Source organism: Condylura cristata, unplaced genomic scaffold (assembly GCF_000260355.1).
Source record: "Condylura cristata isolate star-nosed mole 26May11 unplaced genomic scaffold, ConCri1.0 scaffold00027, whole genome shotgun sequence".
NCBI classification, from domain to species: domain Eukaryota; kingdom Metazoa; phylum Chordata; class Mammalia; order Eulipotyphla; family Talpidae; genus Condylura; species Condylura cristata.
This window is the reverse complement of record NW_004567128.1, coordinates 6,979,715-6,996,909: the sequence shown is the minus strand read 5'-3', so window position 1 is coordinate 6,996,909 and position 17,195 is coordinate 6,979,715. Positions and strand designations below refer to the sequence as shown.

The window sequence follows — 17,195 nt, the reverse complement described above, 5'->3', positions numbered from 1 at the left end:
CCACTCTTGGCACCCAGCTGTTCAGAGTAGGAAGGCCCCTCTGTGGCACTTCGGGTCACAGAGGACACGTGCCAACCAGGGTCCATCTGACCTGGCAGTTGGAGGGCTGGCCTGCCCTTCGGTGTGGGCTCCTGCCGGAGGCTGGTGCTCCCGCCAGATGCCTGGCTTAGGGGGTGAATCCGAATTTCTGAGAAGGAATTTTTGGCTTGTTGAGTTGTTAAGGGCTGGAAGCGGGGATCTGAGGAAGTCGGGTGATTTGAGGCAGAAGAGAGATGTAACAGCTTGCGCAGTGATTTTAACGGCTGGCTCTGAAAGAAAGGAAAAGAAAGGACGGGAGAGTGGGATTTAATCTAGAGTAGACTGGAAAGCTGGGAGGAAGTGAGCGCAGACCCGAAACAGGACAGGAGCAGGATGGGGAGCCTGGGCCTAGGGAGGTGGGGCTTGCCCAGCCTTTTCTGTTCTTTTGTTCTTTCTCAGACAGAGCCAAAGCTATTTATCTTTAACAAAAAGCCTAGAAATCTAGATAAGGAATGTAGAGCTGATGTGGTGGCTGGATCCTATCTTCACTGTGGGAAGTAGCAGGAAGAAGCAAGAGGACCATGCCTCTCCCTCTGACAAGACTCCCCAAAAGCCCCATGTCCTGTGGCTGCCCTCTCCAGCAGCACTCTGGCCTTGTCCCTGAGCTAGCCAAGAGGAGCTGGAAAGAGGTCTTGGAGAGAGGTTGCGCTGCAAGGAGGCAGCAGGGCACTCCGCTGACAAGTGCGTGTCCCGTTCTGTTCTCATCTTCTGGATTTCCCCTTCCCCTTGACATTGTAAAACACACTTGTTTCCTCCCTTTCTGCACTTTTACTTTTTTAGGGTTTTCTTTTTTAATTTTTTGAGAGGAGGCAGGTAAGACTTCGGTATTAAAAATGCAAAGCACAACATAACAAGCAACAGTCACCCTCCCTGGTGGTGCAATGGGTTAAAGCACAGCACTATGAAGCTATTAGCATGAGTTCGATCCCTGGCCAGGGAGCTGACCCACATGGTGCAGACACCTCTCTTGTCTCGTCTGCTGCTCCCCTCAGCAGTGGATTTTAGTACATCCGCCTGTTCTGTTTCTAACTTTGTCTCTGGTGAATCCTCTTATCCCCACCCCTGGAACCACTGTCCTGTACCCCAGCTCCTATGTGTCTAAATAAATCAATCTTCAAATCAAAACAAAACAAACCAAGCAAAAGTCCCCCTGGCCTCTTAACCACAACCTGGCTGTCCACTGTGGGGGGCAGGAGGAGGAGGAGGAGTGCCTCGCTGCCATCTCTGGCCAACTATTCTCAGGTGATTCTGGAGTTGCTCTCCTCTATGCCAGGCAGAGCAAGGGGCACACTAAGAAGAGGCATGTGACAGCAGGGCACCTGGCTCCGGGCTGCAATTCTAGTCTTGGCACCTCTGGCTGCCAATCTTCTGAGTACCTTTACTCTGAGTGGCACAGTACCAGAGCCATGCACTTAAGGGTTCAGCAAAGTTTTAATAAAATGTTGACGATCTCTAGGCACACACAGGGGTTCAAAGAAGCTGGACATTGAGATCTACCGGAAGCTGCTAGAGCATGGAGTCAAGGAGCATTGTTGCTGGGCACCCTATGGCCTATCCACGCAAGCGCTGCGGTCCCCAGATGACAGCACGGTTCTCTTCATACCTAAGAGCTCAAAAGTCTGTTCTTTGTAGTTTTTATGAAATTGGTATGCTAAGACAATGAGATCTCGGTGATTTTTAGAATGTGGACTACATGTAACTACTGAGCAATTACAACAACCTGGCTTCAGCTAGAGACAGCCTTAGCTGGAAAGAGCTCGTTGGCAAAAGAAGTGGTTACAAAAAGAACATTCTAAAGGCCCGTGGTTTTTTTTTTTTTTTTAATTGAAAATAGACTGCAGGTCCTCGCTCAGAATCTCGCATTCTTAGTTTAGAGCCATGTCTGATAGCTTGGGTATCTGGTTCTCTACCTGCTCTCTGCCCCATCTGCATTTTGCTAGCAGAAAATATAAATGGTTGTGAAAATACTTGAGATTTAGAAACTCTTGTCAGCATGTCTAAGTAGCAGCCTAGGAGAGCAAGCACAAACCTATAAAAATAGACCCTCTTCTTTATCCCAGAAGTCTGTGGTCATTCATAGGCGTAAGCCACCCTACAGCTTCAAAGGCTCAGGAGGTTGTCAGAAATGACAGCATAGAGGTACAACAGATTTAGGAACCACTGAGTAGATCACAAAACATGTTAGATATATTGCAACATTGATTGTGAGACACTGAAATGTTACAACACAATGTTAGAACATTCCCAATTAAAACAGTTGCTTAAAGGAGATAAAGCTCAGTTACCTGAAAAGGGATCGTTCAGTTTTTGCTTATTCCCCCTTATGACAAATAAATGTGATTATAGAATATGGTCAAATGAGCAGTTCCTGATGTAACTATTTCCCAGCCTTCTATCAAAAACTGTATGGATTTTAGAAGTTTAAATACACTTGCAAGAATGTTCAATTTATCTGGCTTTCAAGGCCCAATGCTTATGTTATCATCTTTTTTTTTTTTTTCATATATATTTAAAGAGTAAGTTTATTAGAAAGAGACAGGAGAGGAAAAGGCACTTGCATAGGCACAAGCGGGCAGGAAGAGCTGCCCCAAAGGGACAGGTTTGCAGAGAGAGACCTGCATGGTTGCAGGCGGGCGGTCTTAGGAGAGTGGCCTCCGCTGGGGGAGGTCAGTGAAGAGGAGTCCCGGCATGGTACAGGTCACGGGCAGGCAGGAGGCTGCTGCCCTGCAGAAGGAGAGCGGTGGAAAGAAGCACCTGCATGGGCACAGGTGGGCAGAGGAGCAGCTGCCATGTTATCATCTTTAGTGAAACTCTTCCTACTACCTCTTCACACCCTCCCCTCCATTTTATGGCACGCCTCACTCTTCACCAGGAATGTTATGCATGAATTTTCTCTCGCTCGTAAGCAGCAGAGCATTTGTAGGCTGGGATCATGTCTTGATCCTCCTTTCGGCCCCTCCATGCTCACAGCGAGGTGAAGGCTAATAGAAGCTCATATTCTTCCCAGGACATGGGTCACTGAAACAAAGATTCTCCTGGGCTTCCAAGATGCAGCAGGTGGCTGGTGAGGGGAGATTTTGAGAAGGCCTCAATCTCCTGGAACGTGCAGGCCAAATTTCTCAGCCTTCCCTCCCCCCTCAGGAGAGACGCTGCTGAGCAGCACAGTGCAGGGTCACTCACTTGGGTCTGTAGATCGGAGATCTTCTCAGGACGCCACTCCTTCGGTCTGCTGCTAGGGGTGCTAGCAGTGTGAATGGCTTTCTGCAATGTCAGAAGATCAGGGCCATCAGAATTGGGCACCTGCAGCAGAACATGGCCAGGAGTCAATAAGCACACTGAGGGGCCTGATTAAGAGATGCGACCATACCCAAGAAGAGAATAAAAACAAATCAAACCAAACCGAAACTCAACTAAAAAAAAAAAAAAAAAAAGACCCAATTGAAAACAAAAACAAAACTCTCCCAATGGTCACAATGCAAGTGATGCTAGTTAAGTTCTGCTGCCCTCTTAATAATTTTCCCTACGTTAGGAAAAATTGGCAGATGTCATGCAGCTTTGTTAAAACCTCACCCTTTGAAGCATTCCCATGCTGTTAGTTTTAGTCGCTGTGAGAGAGAGCAGTTAAGTTGGGCTGCACCAGGAACTGCTGTTGAACCCTCATTCCATATTGCAGTTATGAACCAGTTCAATAAAACAAGACTTTGTTCCTGCTGGGAAAATGATCCAAACACTATTCAGTGGTGCCGAAGGTGTCCAGCAGGCTTTCAAGGCTGGCCAGGTGGGAAGGTATGGATTGAACCTGTTCCCCAAGGCACTGCCCAGTCAATCTGTTTCGAGAGCTGTGCACTATGAGAATGCTAGAAATTTGTGCCGCACTTTCTGTGTGAATGCGATTGCTCCATTCACTGATTTTGGTGAGCACAGGAGAGTAATGCCAAATGCCAAGCAAAAGCCCTAGCTTTAAATTAAGTGACCGGCAAAAGCTAGAGCCAGGCAAGGAAAGAGCAAATTACCAACTAACAGAAGCTATTTTTTCATGGAGCCTGCAAGCTCACTCAATTTGATCAATGCAGCTTGGTTTTCAAGCAACCAACTGCCAACCAAGTGTTAACAAACTTTTTGAGCCAAATGAAAGACATTTATTAATTATAAATGTTAATCGAATTCTTTAAAGGAAACAGGGCTTTTTATGGATGCTGTCTGCCAATAAGTGACTAATCCGACAATCCAAACTAGCCTTTCACTAGTTTGTTTAATGGTCTTTTATGTGTCAACCCCCTTTAACTGATTTGGAAAATCCAGAATGGGAAAGAATTTATATTTTGGTGAATTTATGGAACTGGCTCAGGTACTTAACTAGCATAAAGAGAATATGACCCCATGAAAATAAAAAAAACATGCTATTGTCATCAGTAAAACAAGTTTACTGGAGCAGTTTTCAGGGCGACCATACATAAAAATGGGTACCATGGGCGGAGTGACTACAGGAAGCTTTTTCAAAGAAGAACTAGGCTTTAAATGATTCTTTGAATTAAAAAGAGGAAAGAGGGATTTCTTGATGCTTGGATTCTCCCCGTTGGTGGAATCTGTCTGCAATATAAGATACAAATAAACTAATGGCAAAAAAAAAAAAAAGAAAAAAAGAAAAGAAAAGAAAAGAAAGAAAGAAAAAAAGAAAAAGGTTCTTACTGAAACCCCTAGCTTTGGAAGCCTCAGATTGTTAAGAGCCACTGAAAGAATCTCTGTGCTGTGTGGGCACCCAGAAAGGTTCTACGTCATTTCTCCCCAGACATGAAGAGGCCAAGCATGTAAATTTAAGACACACACAAATGTCTACGTAAAGAAAGTGGCTGCGGTTGATACTGTGAGGCAGAGATGACTAGAGCTCTCCAGGTCTGCTCACATTAAACTTAAAAAGCATCTCAGATTTATTATTACTAGAAGTATGATTACAAAGAGCCACTGATGTACTTCAGTCTTTTCCTAATTGCTAGTAAGGACTTTAACAGTGAAATAATCTGCCACCTAATATGCCTATTGGGGGAAAAAAGATGCTTATTAGGTCATCTCTTGAACCAGAAGCATCACTTGAAGAGGAACATCATCACTGCAGGTTACTAGTGTTGGGTGAAAATCTTGGCTCTATGCTTCTAGAAATAGTTACTGGATAGAAATGTCTGGGGCAATTCAGAATACAAGTTTGTGAAGTGAAGAAACAGAAAGTTCAATCTTTAAACTGAACATCATTGCCAGTTGACTGACTAACTACCAAGTTGGCAAAGTCAACGTATGCTCTGAGGGCTTATGTAACTCTCTGGAGACCGAACTGAAGCCAGATTTCCCAAGGAGGCTTCCAGATTTGCTTGAGTCAAAGCGGGCACCTTGACAATACAGAATGATTTTTTGGCACCACCTTTCCCTGTTCTGGAGACCTGGAGTGCCAGCGAAGGAGAATGTACATGAGGTTATTCGGCTCAGCTTCCATGGGCGTGTACAGGAAGACATATGAGTAACGATTCTATAAGGTTCCCTGTCTGCATGAGGGGAAGCCCATGAGGAGTTGAGTGCATTGCTAAGGTGGGGCAGGAGAGAGTTCCCAGGAACAAGTGGCCAGAATCACCCCACGGAAGTGGGCCTTGAGCACAGAGCATGCGCCTGCTTTTCAGATGGCTTCAGGTATCCTTCTAGATGGCTTCAGGCAGCTCACATCTTGCTTAAAGAGCTCCTCAATCAGTGAAATAAAGGGGTTAAGCTAGAATTAGCACCCACTAAAACTTTCAAATGTCCTGCTTCTCTGCCTGCACTGGCTACCACGTTTCCCGTTTTTGGATCTTATACAAAGGCCACGATGCTTTAAATTTTCCAAAGCTTATTTACCTGGTTTCCTTCTGTTGAGTTCTGGAAAGTGGAAAAAAAAAGGGTTCACTAATACTGTTTAAACACTCATTCAAAGGAGATGGAGTTCAGGCAAAGTCAGGCTTAGGTGCCTGAGATCTGGCAGGTATACTGAACACTCATTGGAAATCTTACTCTAGGTACTGAAATTCTATAAATATTTTTCTTTTAATTAAAAAATGCAGTAATACAAACAGCTTCTGGCTTGAAAGGTTTAAGGCATTGTGACCTGTACAGAGATATCTTGAAATAATTTTATATATTCATATGAAAACCTGAAAAAAAAAAAAAGGGAAGTTCCTTTTTTGTTAGTTTCATAATTTTATTTACCCTAACCTATGCTATTTCAACACCTAAAATTTGAACTGGATCCGGAATAACTGAGTCAGTCAACATGTCTATACTCAACTCAGGCCACAGTGAGCTGAGGGCTTGATGTTCAGTGAGGTCTACGGTAGAGAGGCATCAAAAGCTAAACCTACATGCAAAACACCATAAATTCCCTGGATCCTCCTACATTCTTTCACTTTATCACCCTAGAATGGCTACATATACCTGAAACCAAAACCCTAACATAGAAATAATGTTGCAGTCTCAGATGAGGTAGTCTGAGTTTAATGCTTATGATGGATGTTCTACAGAGAATGATAAATGTCTTATCAGTATTTTTACATATTTTACCTCTCTGCCCTAAATCAGGTCTGTTTTGTTCACCCTGTCTAATAAACGCAGCACTAATTAGAGTGGCATTCTGATTTTACATTGTTTTAAGTGAGTTTCAGTTAGAATACAGGAAATTAAATTTTTTCAGGAATATTATATAGCCATTAAAATGAAGATAGTAAAATTTGTAGAGTAACATACATAGTATAGTGTGCATATACAGATGATAGGCATACAACTAAAAGTCCAAAACCAAAACTGTACTAGAATGCTTACTACTGGGTATGTAATTCTTTCCACATATACACACAGGCTAAGGAACTATACCAAAGCCCTAACAGAATAAAAATGATAATTTTTCTGAAATTGAGCTCATATTTATTTATAATATGCTTATATAGTATATATGCTTGTAATGAAGCATACCATTAATGACTTAGCAAGTGAAAGAATAACCTAGAAGGTAATCTGGGAGGTTTTTGTTAATACTTCTAGAATATCTGTGAGGTAAAAGAAATCCTTACTTTGGGAATTATATACTTTGCTACTATTATCTATCTCATCTTTATTTACCATTGAGTCATAATTGTGGGATTTTCACATGGAAAGGAACCTCGGAAACACTGCATCTCATCTACTCATAGATGAAGGCAAAGAAGTCCAACTACACAGACCATTCTGATCATGCCCCTTTCATTTTTAGATAAATGAGTCAATTAAGTGTGAAATAAAACTAGAAACAAATCATTTAAAATCGCTAACTCAACCTTGCCTGGTCTTGCAAGTGTCATACAGCAAAAGGGGAGTACACCTCATGGGGTAAGGAGCTCATGCTGCTGGATGGAAGGCCCACCCAGCTCTGCACCAGGGTTTCGCACTGCACTAACCAGCAGAACTCTTGCTTGGTCAGTTCAGTGACATGATGCGCATGGTTTCATGGGGCCAGCCCTTGGCTCTGGCAGGAGCTCCTTGGAGATAAGACTCATTCCACTTCACAGTTCAATAACAAGATAAAGTTGTCTTCCTGCAATGCAAGTCTTCCAATGTGAAATACAAACCCCTCTCTGTGACTATGCAGCCCAGAAACAAACTTGTCAACATGAGGATTCGATAATGAGTCAGGGGAGAATGATGAATGATGGTTAGCTAGGAATTTCAAGATTGAATGTAAACCAAATCAGTTTCCTAAATTTCCACATATCTTTAACCCCCAGAGAGAAACAAATCCCATGACCTCATTTGTTACATGAATATAAATCCAAAAGGATAAGACATTTATTGAGAGAAGCGTAAAGTATTCTCTCTCATCTAAATTAAATTTCTTCGATTCCTAGAGCTTCTGCTGAATCTAGAAAGGTTCTGTGAAGAAAAGATAAGTGTGCAGAATTTGAGACACAGACAGCATATGCATGTCAAGTATCAAGAAATGATTCATTTTGGGATCGCCATGTACTAAGTGGCAAGGACCCACAGGTAAATGCAGATGTGTAAGCCTCTGTATAGAGAAACTGGCCATGTACTTACTGTTTGAGATTTCTTCTTTTTCTTTTTCATTGACCTGAAAAAACCTTGTTTTTCCTTTTCCTTGAGTTGTTCAGAATGACTAATGTTTTCAGGACTTTTCCTAAATGAGAAGACATTTTTATCATCTTGATTTTTCACTCATTTATCTTCCATTATATAACAAATATAATGAAGACTAAAAATGCATGACACCAGGTTCAATAGCCATGAAGACTCAAACATAGGTAAAGAGCCTCTAAAAGCAGAGGGGGAACTGAAGGTAACCCACTGTGGTTAATGATTAGCCTTTGGCATCATGCACTTGAAGTAGAAATTTGAGCATTATCACAAATGTGCTGTCACTGTTGTGGCAGGCCCATCCCTCCTCTATAAAAAACCTCAGATTTCATGTCCAAAAAGCACAGTTTAAAGGACGCATTTCTTTCATCCTCCAAGGGAAACAGAATGTTCTATATCTTCATTTTTGTATTCACCTTTTTAAAACCAGGTCAATAAATTCATTATTAGTGACTTGCCAAGGTACTGAACACACACACACACATACACATAATTATAAAAACATTGTCAATAAAAGTAAAAATTGCCTGAAACTGGAAATTTTTTAAATAAAAATCTAACCCCTATTAATTAAAACTAAATATGGACAAAATACAGGCAGGGTGACTACCTTAAAACAGCACTTTTCTCACTAACTGAAAACACTGACATTACCAGGAGAAGGTAACAGGGAGCAGTTAAGATACCTTGGCTATTTGTGCTAACAGAGGCCCCACACTAGTTAACTTTCAGTTTGAAAAAAGGCAACTCAATGCTGCCATTCTTACAAAAGATGTGCTCCACAAGCTTTATTTTAAATGTGGGTATCTATATGGACTGTGAAAAATCATTTTCTTAAATGACTGCATTCCTTCTACTAGCTATTCCAGAAAATCCACTGTAGAAACATTAGCGATGACAGTTCACTCATACTTATGGTTTTAGGACACCTAACAGTGATGAAGGTACTAGAACATCTAAAAAAATGGGTGCAAAGCAACGTCTTAAATCTGTGACAAGGCAGAAAACATCTATATCTATTACAGTCTCTCATGACAGAAAACACCATGAAGCTATTAAAAATAAATCACATCTTCAAAAAATGATCACTCATATAAAGGAGTATCCAAACTACAATATGTGAAAACAGCAGGACTCAAATCTTACTAGATAATATGAGCCCAGCTATAAAAAGCAGGTAGATATGCACATTTTAAAAGAGGCAAGAAGAAAGTAAAATAAAATCTTAATAGCTAACATCTCTGGGTAGTAAGTTTACTGGTGATTTGTTTCTTCTTTTTAATTTCAACAACAAACATGTACTACAGATATAATAAAAAGGTTCTACAAAACACAGGAAATGTATTTGAAAAACCAAAAACTCAAGATCAAAGACAGTAAGGGAAGAGATCTAAAAGAGAGGCAAAAAAAAAAAAGGCAGTTGAAAACCATGAGCATTTGAAGGGGCCGTGCCCACGCTCTCCGAAGAGGGCAGCTAAAAGGAGTGGGGTAGCGGCGGGGGAGTCAGTAAAAACAGGCACCGCAGGCCCAAGTGTTCTTGAAACCCCTCAGTACCTGCAATTCTAAACATCTTCGAAAGTTTCAAGTTCCGAAGTGAAGGCTTTGTAATACAACACGACCAGTAAAAGGACCAGAATGAGGCATTTCCAAGTTTGAAAGCTAGGGAACTTCAGACTTGATGAGAACGGAAGAGCGAGGCGCTCTTTAAATGCAGTGTTTAGTGTATTTAGGGAAAAACACTCTCCTCCCAATGACAGACTGGTCCTGGATCCTGGCAGTGTGGGTCAAAGTGTCTTAGTGAGCGTGCAGAAATAGGAATAAAGTCCAACTTCAGTAAAGGCTGCCATCCCAGAGTCCACCATCACTGTATCATTTAAAACAGTAACATATAAATTTCCCTAAAAGCTCAAGTAAACTTACGGGCACTGATCACACACCTGCTGAGTTTCTGCGGACACACAATCAGAGATCTAGATAGACCACAATACCTGATGGCTCTTCCCACATGAGCCAGCAGAATGATGGATAACTGGGAGCTTGCAGAAATGTGTAAAAGCAATTAAGATAGTGAGAGAAACCTGACCCAGCATGCTGGTCAGGAAAAGCCACCCTCTTCTTAATTAAGACTCCCTGCCCCCAAAGCCTGCGACTGGACAGGGCTTCCTGTAGGGTGTTCTAGTATCTGAACAGATCTAACTTTACTAACCCCAGCTCTTGTCGCTCACGTTTGGCTTGCTGGTGGTGAGTAGCTGAACTTGGGGTTCACTGAATGACAGGTACTTTTGAGATGAAGGGGATGAGACCTTTGCAAAGACACACCCCAGGCCACAGAATCCAGTCAAGTGTGTATTCTGGTGAACACAGCAGAACAGTGTGGTTTGTTGAAATCATAGAAGCACCAATCTTAGTATTTTATTTTTTTTTAAGATTTATTTACTTATGCATACAAGAACTGGGGTACAGGCCAGAGGTGTTGGGGGGAGAGAATTCACCAGAAACAGTGGGGAGCACAACAGGCAGATGTACTGAGATAGACTGCTGAGGGGAGCAGCGGGCAAGCCAGGGGAGGTCTGCAGCGCCCTGTGGGTCACCTCTGGGAACGGGGATCAAATTCATGCGGCAATGGCTGCGGACAGCTTCATAGTGCTACCACGGAGAGCCCTCTACCAGTAATAGTATTGTTATTGTTCTGTAATTTTCAGAAGTTAAAGAATATTTGCTTATGATACCACTCATGTGCTTCCATAGTGCATGATTCATAACCTTGAAGCACAGCAGAGCATTCAGATTAACGGGGAGAAATCTATCAATCAGAATGAAAGTCTAATCTAACAAAATAATCAAAGTTCTCCCAAGGGGCAGTAGTAAAAGTGCTTCCTCCAACTCAGGAGATCTTCAGGGGGTGTGCTCTGTACAAGATGAGGGCAGGTGTCCGTTACTGCTAGGGTGAGGGGACCTGAAGGAAGGCTGAGACACCAGTCTTCTGAGGAGGAGGATCTGGGGTGGGAAGATGAAAGTGAAAGCATGTGGCAGGGGGAGGGGCAAAGAGAGCGAAGCAGAATGAAAATCCAGTGTTTGCAGTTATCTGTATCCCCCAAGCACAGGAAGAAGAATCAAATGCCCTCTGCACATTCTTTTGAGGCGCTGGATAAACTAGAGCCTGGGGGAGAGGGGATGATGAAGAAAGCATCTTCAAGCTGACGCTGAGTAGCGGTCAAAGACATGAAAATAAAGCAGAAAATACTCTGCCCTTGAGCCAGAGGACGCATGTTAGGAGTGAAGCGTGAGTGCATGTGTCACAGAGACAGGAGGAAGGCAGAGAGAAAGCACAAGCGGGAGAGAGGGGGTGCGGGGGAACAGACAGGTAGGGAAGGAGCTACAGGGAAAAGAGAAGTCACAGAGAAGCAGAAGGGAGAAAACCCGAGGAGAGATTCTGAGATACCTGAAAGCTGTGTGTTGTATCAGGAATGAGCAGTTACAGCTGCTTTAACAAGAGTGTAACTGGCCTCATTTGTGATTCTGGACCCTGAGTTCTGCCTGGTCCGTCAAGATGGGATCTGGGAGCAGCATAAGAGAAGGGCAAGAGGGTGATCAGATAAGCCTCAGGGATAGGAGCTGGAGGGCCACCCTGCTCATCAACTGCAGGGAGGGGCACGTGGCATGGGGGGGAGGGACACGTAGGGGGCAAACAGTCTTCTCCCTATACTGTCATCTGAATCCAACATGCTGTTTCCACAAGAGTCAAGAGGAAAAAATTCAAATGACTCATCTAAAAAAGGAAGGAATTAAATAGACTGAATCAGGGCCCTCCCTGCTGAAGCTGTCCACAGTCACTGCAGCCAGGGAACTGACCCACAGGGCACTGCAGACCTCCCCTGACTCACCCGCTGCTCCCCTCAGCAGTCTATCTCAGTACATCTGCCTGTTCTGCTCCCCGCTCTGTCTCTTGTGACTCCTCTCACCCCCTGCACCTCTGGCCTGTACCCCAGTTCTTGTATTCATAAATAAATAAAAAATAAAAACAAATAAATAAATAGACTGAATCAAAGCCAACCAACACTGATGGAGAACCACGTATGTGCCAGGTCCCATGTCAGGTGTGGGGGAGACAGAGAGCAGAAGAAGACAAGGAGTGTGACCGCTTGCAGTTTCAGATGCATGGTGGGAGATGCACAGATTTGACAGACTTGAGGGGCCTCTGGGAGAAGTGTGAAGGTGAGCTGAAGAGAGGGCATCACTCACTGACACTCTCATGCCCCTCTGTCCCCCTGGGCTGTGTGACAGGGGCGGGTCAGCTCGTGTCTGAGGAGAGAAAGTCAGTGAACAATTCTGTGAGTTAGGGTGCCAATGGATCTCTAATTTTACAGGAAGAAAAAGCCTGCAATTGTGCCAGTGAATGACAGCAATTCTTCACTTATCTTAACTACAGGGACTCCTAATTAATTTGGTTTACTGTTTAAGCATCAATTTTTAACCCAATTTGACAGCAGTCATTCTTAATGTATTTATACACATTGTCTTTTTAAGCCAAGTAAGAGCAGCCTATTTTATAAATATATATTCTTCTTGAAGATCTATTATAAATTGTATGAAACCACAGGGCTAGAAAGGATTTTCCTACTGAGGCCCTGAGAAAAGGCAAAAATGTCCCTCTTGTCACACAGCTGTTATTTGGGATCGCGGCCCCCCCCCCCCCGCATATTGTATTGTGACCCGGGATTATTCTTGCCCTCCAACTTCAGTGCCAAATGCTTAAACTGTGCATGAAAGAATAAACAGGTGCAGCGTGAGGGTGTAGATGTTTTCCCATTCGTGCAGGCGATGAAGTAACTGCATTCACTCTATTTTTCTTAAGATACTTTGGCTTATCTTCCAGTTTTTAACAGGATTCTAGATGGCTCAGATAGTCAGAATAATCCCTCTGGATATTACACTGTGATTGTTCCACTGCAGGACATGTGCATACTGTACAAATAATTTTCTTCCCACAAGAAAGGTAAAATACTGCCATTCAAGAGAAACAGACTGTCCGTAGCTAAGGGGTCCCTGAGGAACAGCAATTCCTATGTCACCACAGCAAGGCCCTTTCATATTTTCATAACAGTTATCAAACTGCACTTCTCTCAAATATATACAAGGTAGAGAAACAATCAGAGAGCTCACTGAAGAAAAAAATCCCCAGGCAAGTTGACTGCCGCAGAAAGGGCTAGCTGCCATGCTGGAGGGAAGTATCGGAGCAGCGCCACACGGCGACAGTGCTGGTCATTCTGGAACTCTCTGCACTGGCAGAGTAAGGACAACTTGGTGAGGACTTGGTTCAAGTTCAGTGTCACAACTCGGCTTATTATTCTCTTTAAAACAACTTTGCAGGCTTATATACTTATTCAGGTCTCAACAAGCTCTATTCAAACTGATTACCCAACAGACAGCATCAGTAAATTGATAGCACTACCTACCTAGCCCACATTGGTCTGACCAAGCTAATTGTCACAGGACTAAATCGGTAACTGATGTTCTTTAAAAAACCACTGCTGCATTATGCAATGGCCAAGAAGAAAAACAATTCCTGCTGTACTTCTGTATTCTCACAATTTAGACATTGTCTCATGTCAAAAGTCACATCCGAAAGTTGTCAGGTTGGTAACGAAAAGAAACTGGCCTTGTGCTCTCTGCTTAACGACTGGGAGATCTTGGTATGTATCCTGGAGCATAAAACTGTCACACAGAGAAAGAGTGCACTGAAGTTTATCAGTTTCCTCCGACAAGTCTTTTGGAAGTTAGAGGACTTCAGCCAGGCCGCTAACATATACAAGTCTCCGGGGGGCCAGGCAGTGCTCAATGTGCTTTTGAGGTATTGCCTCAGGGAGTGATCGCACAAACCCTCAGAGGGAGGCTAAGGCAGCGCTTAGCCTTTTTTATAGAGGAGGAACTCAAGGAGCAGAGAAGTTAGACATGTGACCGGCTAGTTGTATTGTATTTACAGGGTCTAAGCTTTTAGTCACTAATGTTAAAACTCATTTTAACAAAGCAATGGGATGTAAACTGTGGCTATGGGGAAAAATTATAGTTTTAAAAATTATTTTTACTATCGTTTAAAAAAACGAATATAGTGAAGGACAGAATTACACTTTTGGCAGGGAACTTAACACAGCATATACACACTGAAAACATATAATGCTATATAGTGCATCAATTAAAAAACAAAGAATAACAACAAAGGTTTTCCAAAAATCTGAAGTTATTTTCACCATAGGGCACAGTAACACTGAAACTCTGGTATTATCCCTCCAACAGGGTCCACACTGTGAAACCACGTAGGGCCGGGAGGGTGATGACCCAGTCGGCTCTGTTACTTCTGGCAACAGACACCAGTAGTGGACTCTGATGGCCTGGTCCTATTGTCACTTTAGGTGTTAGAGTGAAGCACCATACTTTATTATTCCCTTGGTGGAGAACTTAGTAGAGTTCTCTAAAGTACACATAAACACCCTTAACAAGATTCTGAGCCATTTTTCTGGACAGTTGCAAACAAAAAGTCTACATGACTATTTTAAAAACAAAGTGTGACTCCATACTCCTAGGACGGGTTTGCTCACGGCACTGGTATATGTTACAATTCTCGGCCCTCAGTTTGGATTACATGGGGCGAAAAGACAAAAGGCTAAGCAGGCCGGCACACCACTGAGGAGCGCTCCCCCCTTTTCTATCTTTTTACCTTGAGCCAGGTGGAACAGAGGGCAAAAGCGTCGCATTGGAGGTCTCGGCCCCCCATTACTGACTGGCCAGCCCAGGCAAGCACCTTCACTTTCTTAAGCTGCGGTTTCCTCATCTGTAGAATGAGGCAGTCACTCCCTCCTTCAGACGCTGATTGCAAGCACCGAGACCGCGAGCAGGAAGAGTTAAGGAACGTGTCTGCTACGTGATCCGACAGCAAAAAAGAGCAGACAGCCAAAGACATGGCTCACGCCAGCACGACGCAAAGGTGGTGCTGACCCAGGATGTTGTTTATTTTTTGTTTTACATGATATTTACGATCAGTGCTGAACTGGGAAACACTACCAAAAAAAGGTCAAATCGCGTTTTCCTCATCAATCTCTTTTGAGAAAGAAAGGCCTACCAGGAGAAATAATGCTAAAAAGTTTATCTAGAATTTCTTTGCAATCTCATACCAACAATAAGATAAAAGACAAGTAAAAACAAACCAAAATACTCACCAAGGATCAAATGCTGTTTGTCTTTTTGGGTGGTTACTTCCAGAGCTGCTCTCTGATGGTAGAGAAGAAACTCTGGTCGACACATTATTTTCATGGAAAGAATTGTCTGGGCGTGGAGATGGTACTGAACAAAGAAAAATTACAGTGTATCCTTCCCATCCAAGTCCTACCCAGCCTGACCCTGCTTCGCTTCTGAGATCAGGTATGTTCCAGGGGTATGGCTGTAAGCAGATGAACTTTTGATTAAAACAGTTCTCATGTGGGGCCTCTCTGGTGGTGCAACAGGTTAAAGTGCAGCACATTGAGGCATTCCACAGCAAATGCATCTCGAGTTCAATCCGCAGCCAGGGCCTGACCCACAGGGCACAGCAGACCTCTCTGGTCCTGTAGGCTGCTCCCCTCAGCAGTGTGTTTCAATCTTCTTGTTCTGCTCCCCTTTGTCTCTGGTGAATCCTTTCACCATCCTGCACCTCTGGCCTACACAGTAGCTCTTGTATACATAAATAAAGCTTAGAAAAAAAACCATTTCTCTTGTAATTCTACCACTGCCTTTTCTCTCACACAAATAAAACAAAGAATTCAAAACCCTAACCTGCTCTTCATATAGCTCTTGCATTTTCTCATGGGTATATTGAGGGAACGTTCTCCCTCCCCTTCTACACTGGCTTGCGAGGGTAAGGTAACACCAGGAAATACATATTTGGAATCCAAACTGCCCTGTGAGCTGGTAAGCTAACACTGCAGGATATTTAAAAGCATGAAACACTAGTTTTCTCTGCGTACCCAATACAGGGGTGAACAAAAAAGACTAACCACAATGCCTGTGAGTAATTTTGTGTCTTTTTTTTGGGGGGGGGGGAGGGTACTCCATATTTTTCTGTTTTAGTTTGTCCATAAATCAAACTATACTCACATTTATCACGCACACACACACACAAATACACAGGTTCTGTATCAAGAACCTTTCATTTCACTTGACTCTTGACCAGTAGGACTAGAAACAGGAAGCATTCTGGAAATAGCTGTCATTTCAGTGACACCACTAACTCTTTATCCAGTTAGATGTAGTAGTATCACTGAAATGACTGATGGCTCTAGGAGTTTCACCTAATTAAATCTTATCTTTCTAATTCTGGACTTTCTAAAATAAAAATCTGTACCTGTCAAGTTCTGAAGTGGATTATGAGGACGACAATAAGGGACTTCACTGATATTAACCAATTTAATTCACCTGCAATCAAAATAAAACTGTACTCTTGAAGGTTAAAGATGAACTAATTAATCAATCAGTTTAAAACACCATTAATATTTTACATTATTAAAATGTATTCTCCAGATAGCTACAGAAATAACATGTGTACAGTCCATTTTAGAAGTAAAATAGTGATAAAAGTTTTTTGCTCATGTCCATTATACTATTTTGTTCTAATTAACTTTAATCTGCATTAAAATTTTAGTCACATAAGATTCTAAATGACTGAGGCATCAGGAAAAAATGACTGCATTAAAAAGAATATTCAATACCTATTATTTTTTAAAATGTGGGGATGCAGAGAACAGAGGAGCCTCATCAGCCAATGTACATTTAGTCCTAAATACTACTTGTTACCGATTCAGCCTGGGTTCCTAATTAAAATGACCAAGCAGTTGCTCCTGTTCTCTTTCACCCCCACTTTCTGCTCCTTCCCAGCTGTCCTTCTGAATCAACAGAAGGAGCTAGAAGTCAGGCAGTAGAGGCACAGGCAGCTGAAGTTAGTCATGGTG

At 42.7% G+C, this 17,195-nt stretch overlaps 1 protein-coding gene across 1 annotated transcript in view; it reads right to left on the bottom strand.

Annotated features, from left to right (window-relative positions):
• Window positions 1-17,195, bottom strand: part of CDKL5 (cyclin-dependent kinase-like 5) — a 144,901-nt gene that overhangs the window by 1,664 nt on the left and 126,042 nt on the right. Inside the window, exons 16-19 of the mRNA XM_012730240.1 lie at window positions 15,432-15,555; window positions 8,161-8,260; window positions 3,259-3,378; window positions 5-308 (exon numbers count right to left, since the gene is read on the bottom strand). Of these exons, the coding sequence (XP_012585694.1) occupies window positions 5-308; window positions 3,259-3,378; window positions 8,161-8,260; window positions 15,432-15,555 (648 nt within the window). The remainder of the gene's footprint in view (window positions 1-4; window positions 309-3,258; window positions 3,379-8,160; window positions 8,261-15,431; window positions 15,556-17,195) is intronic.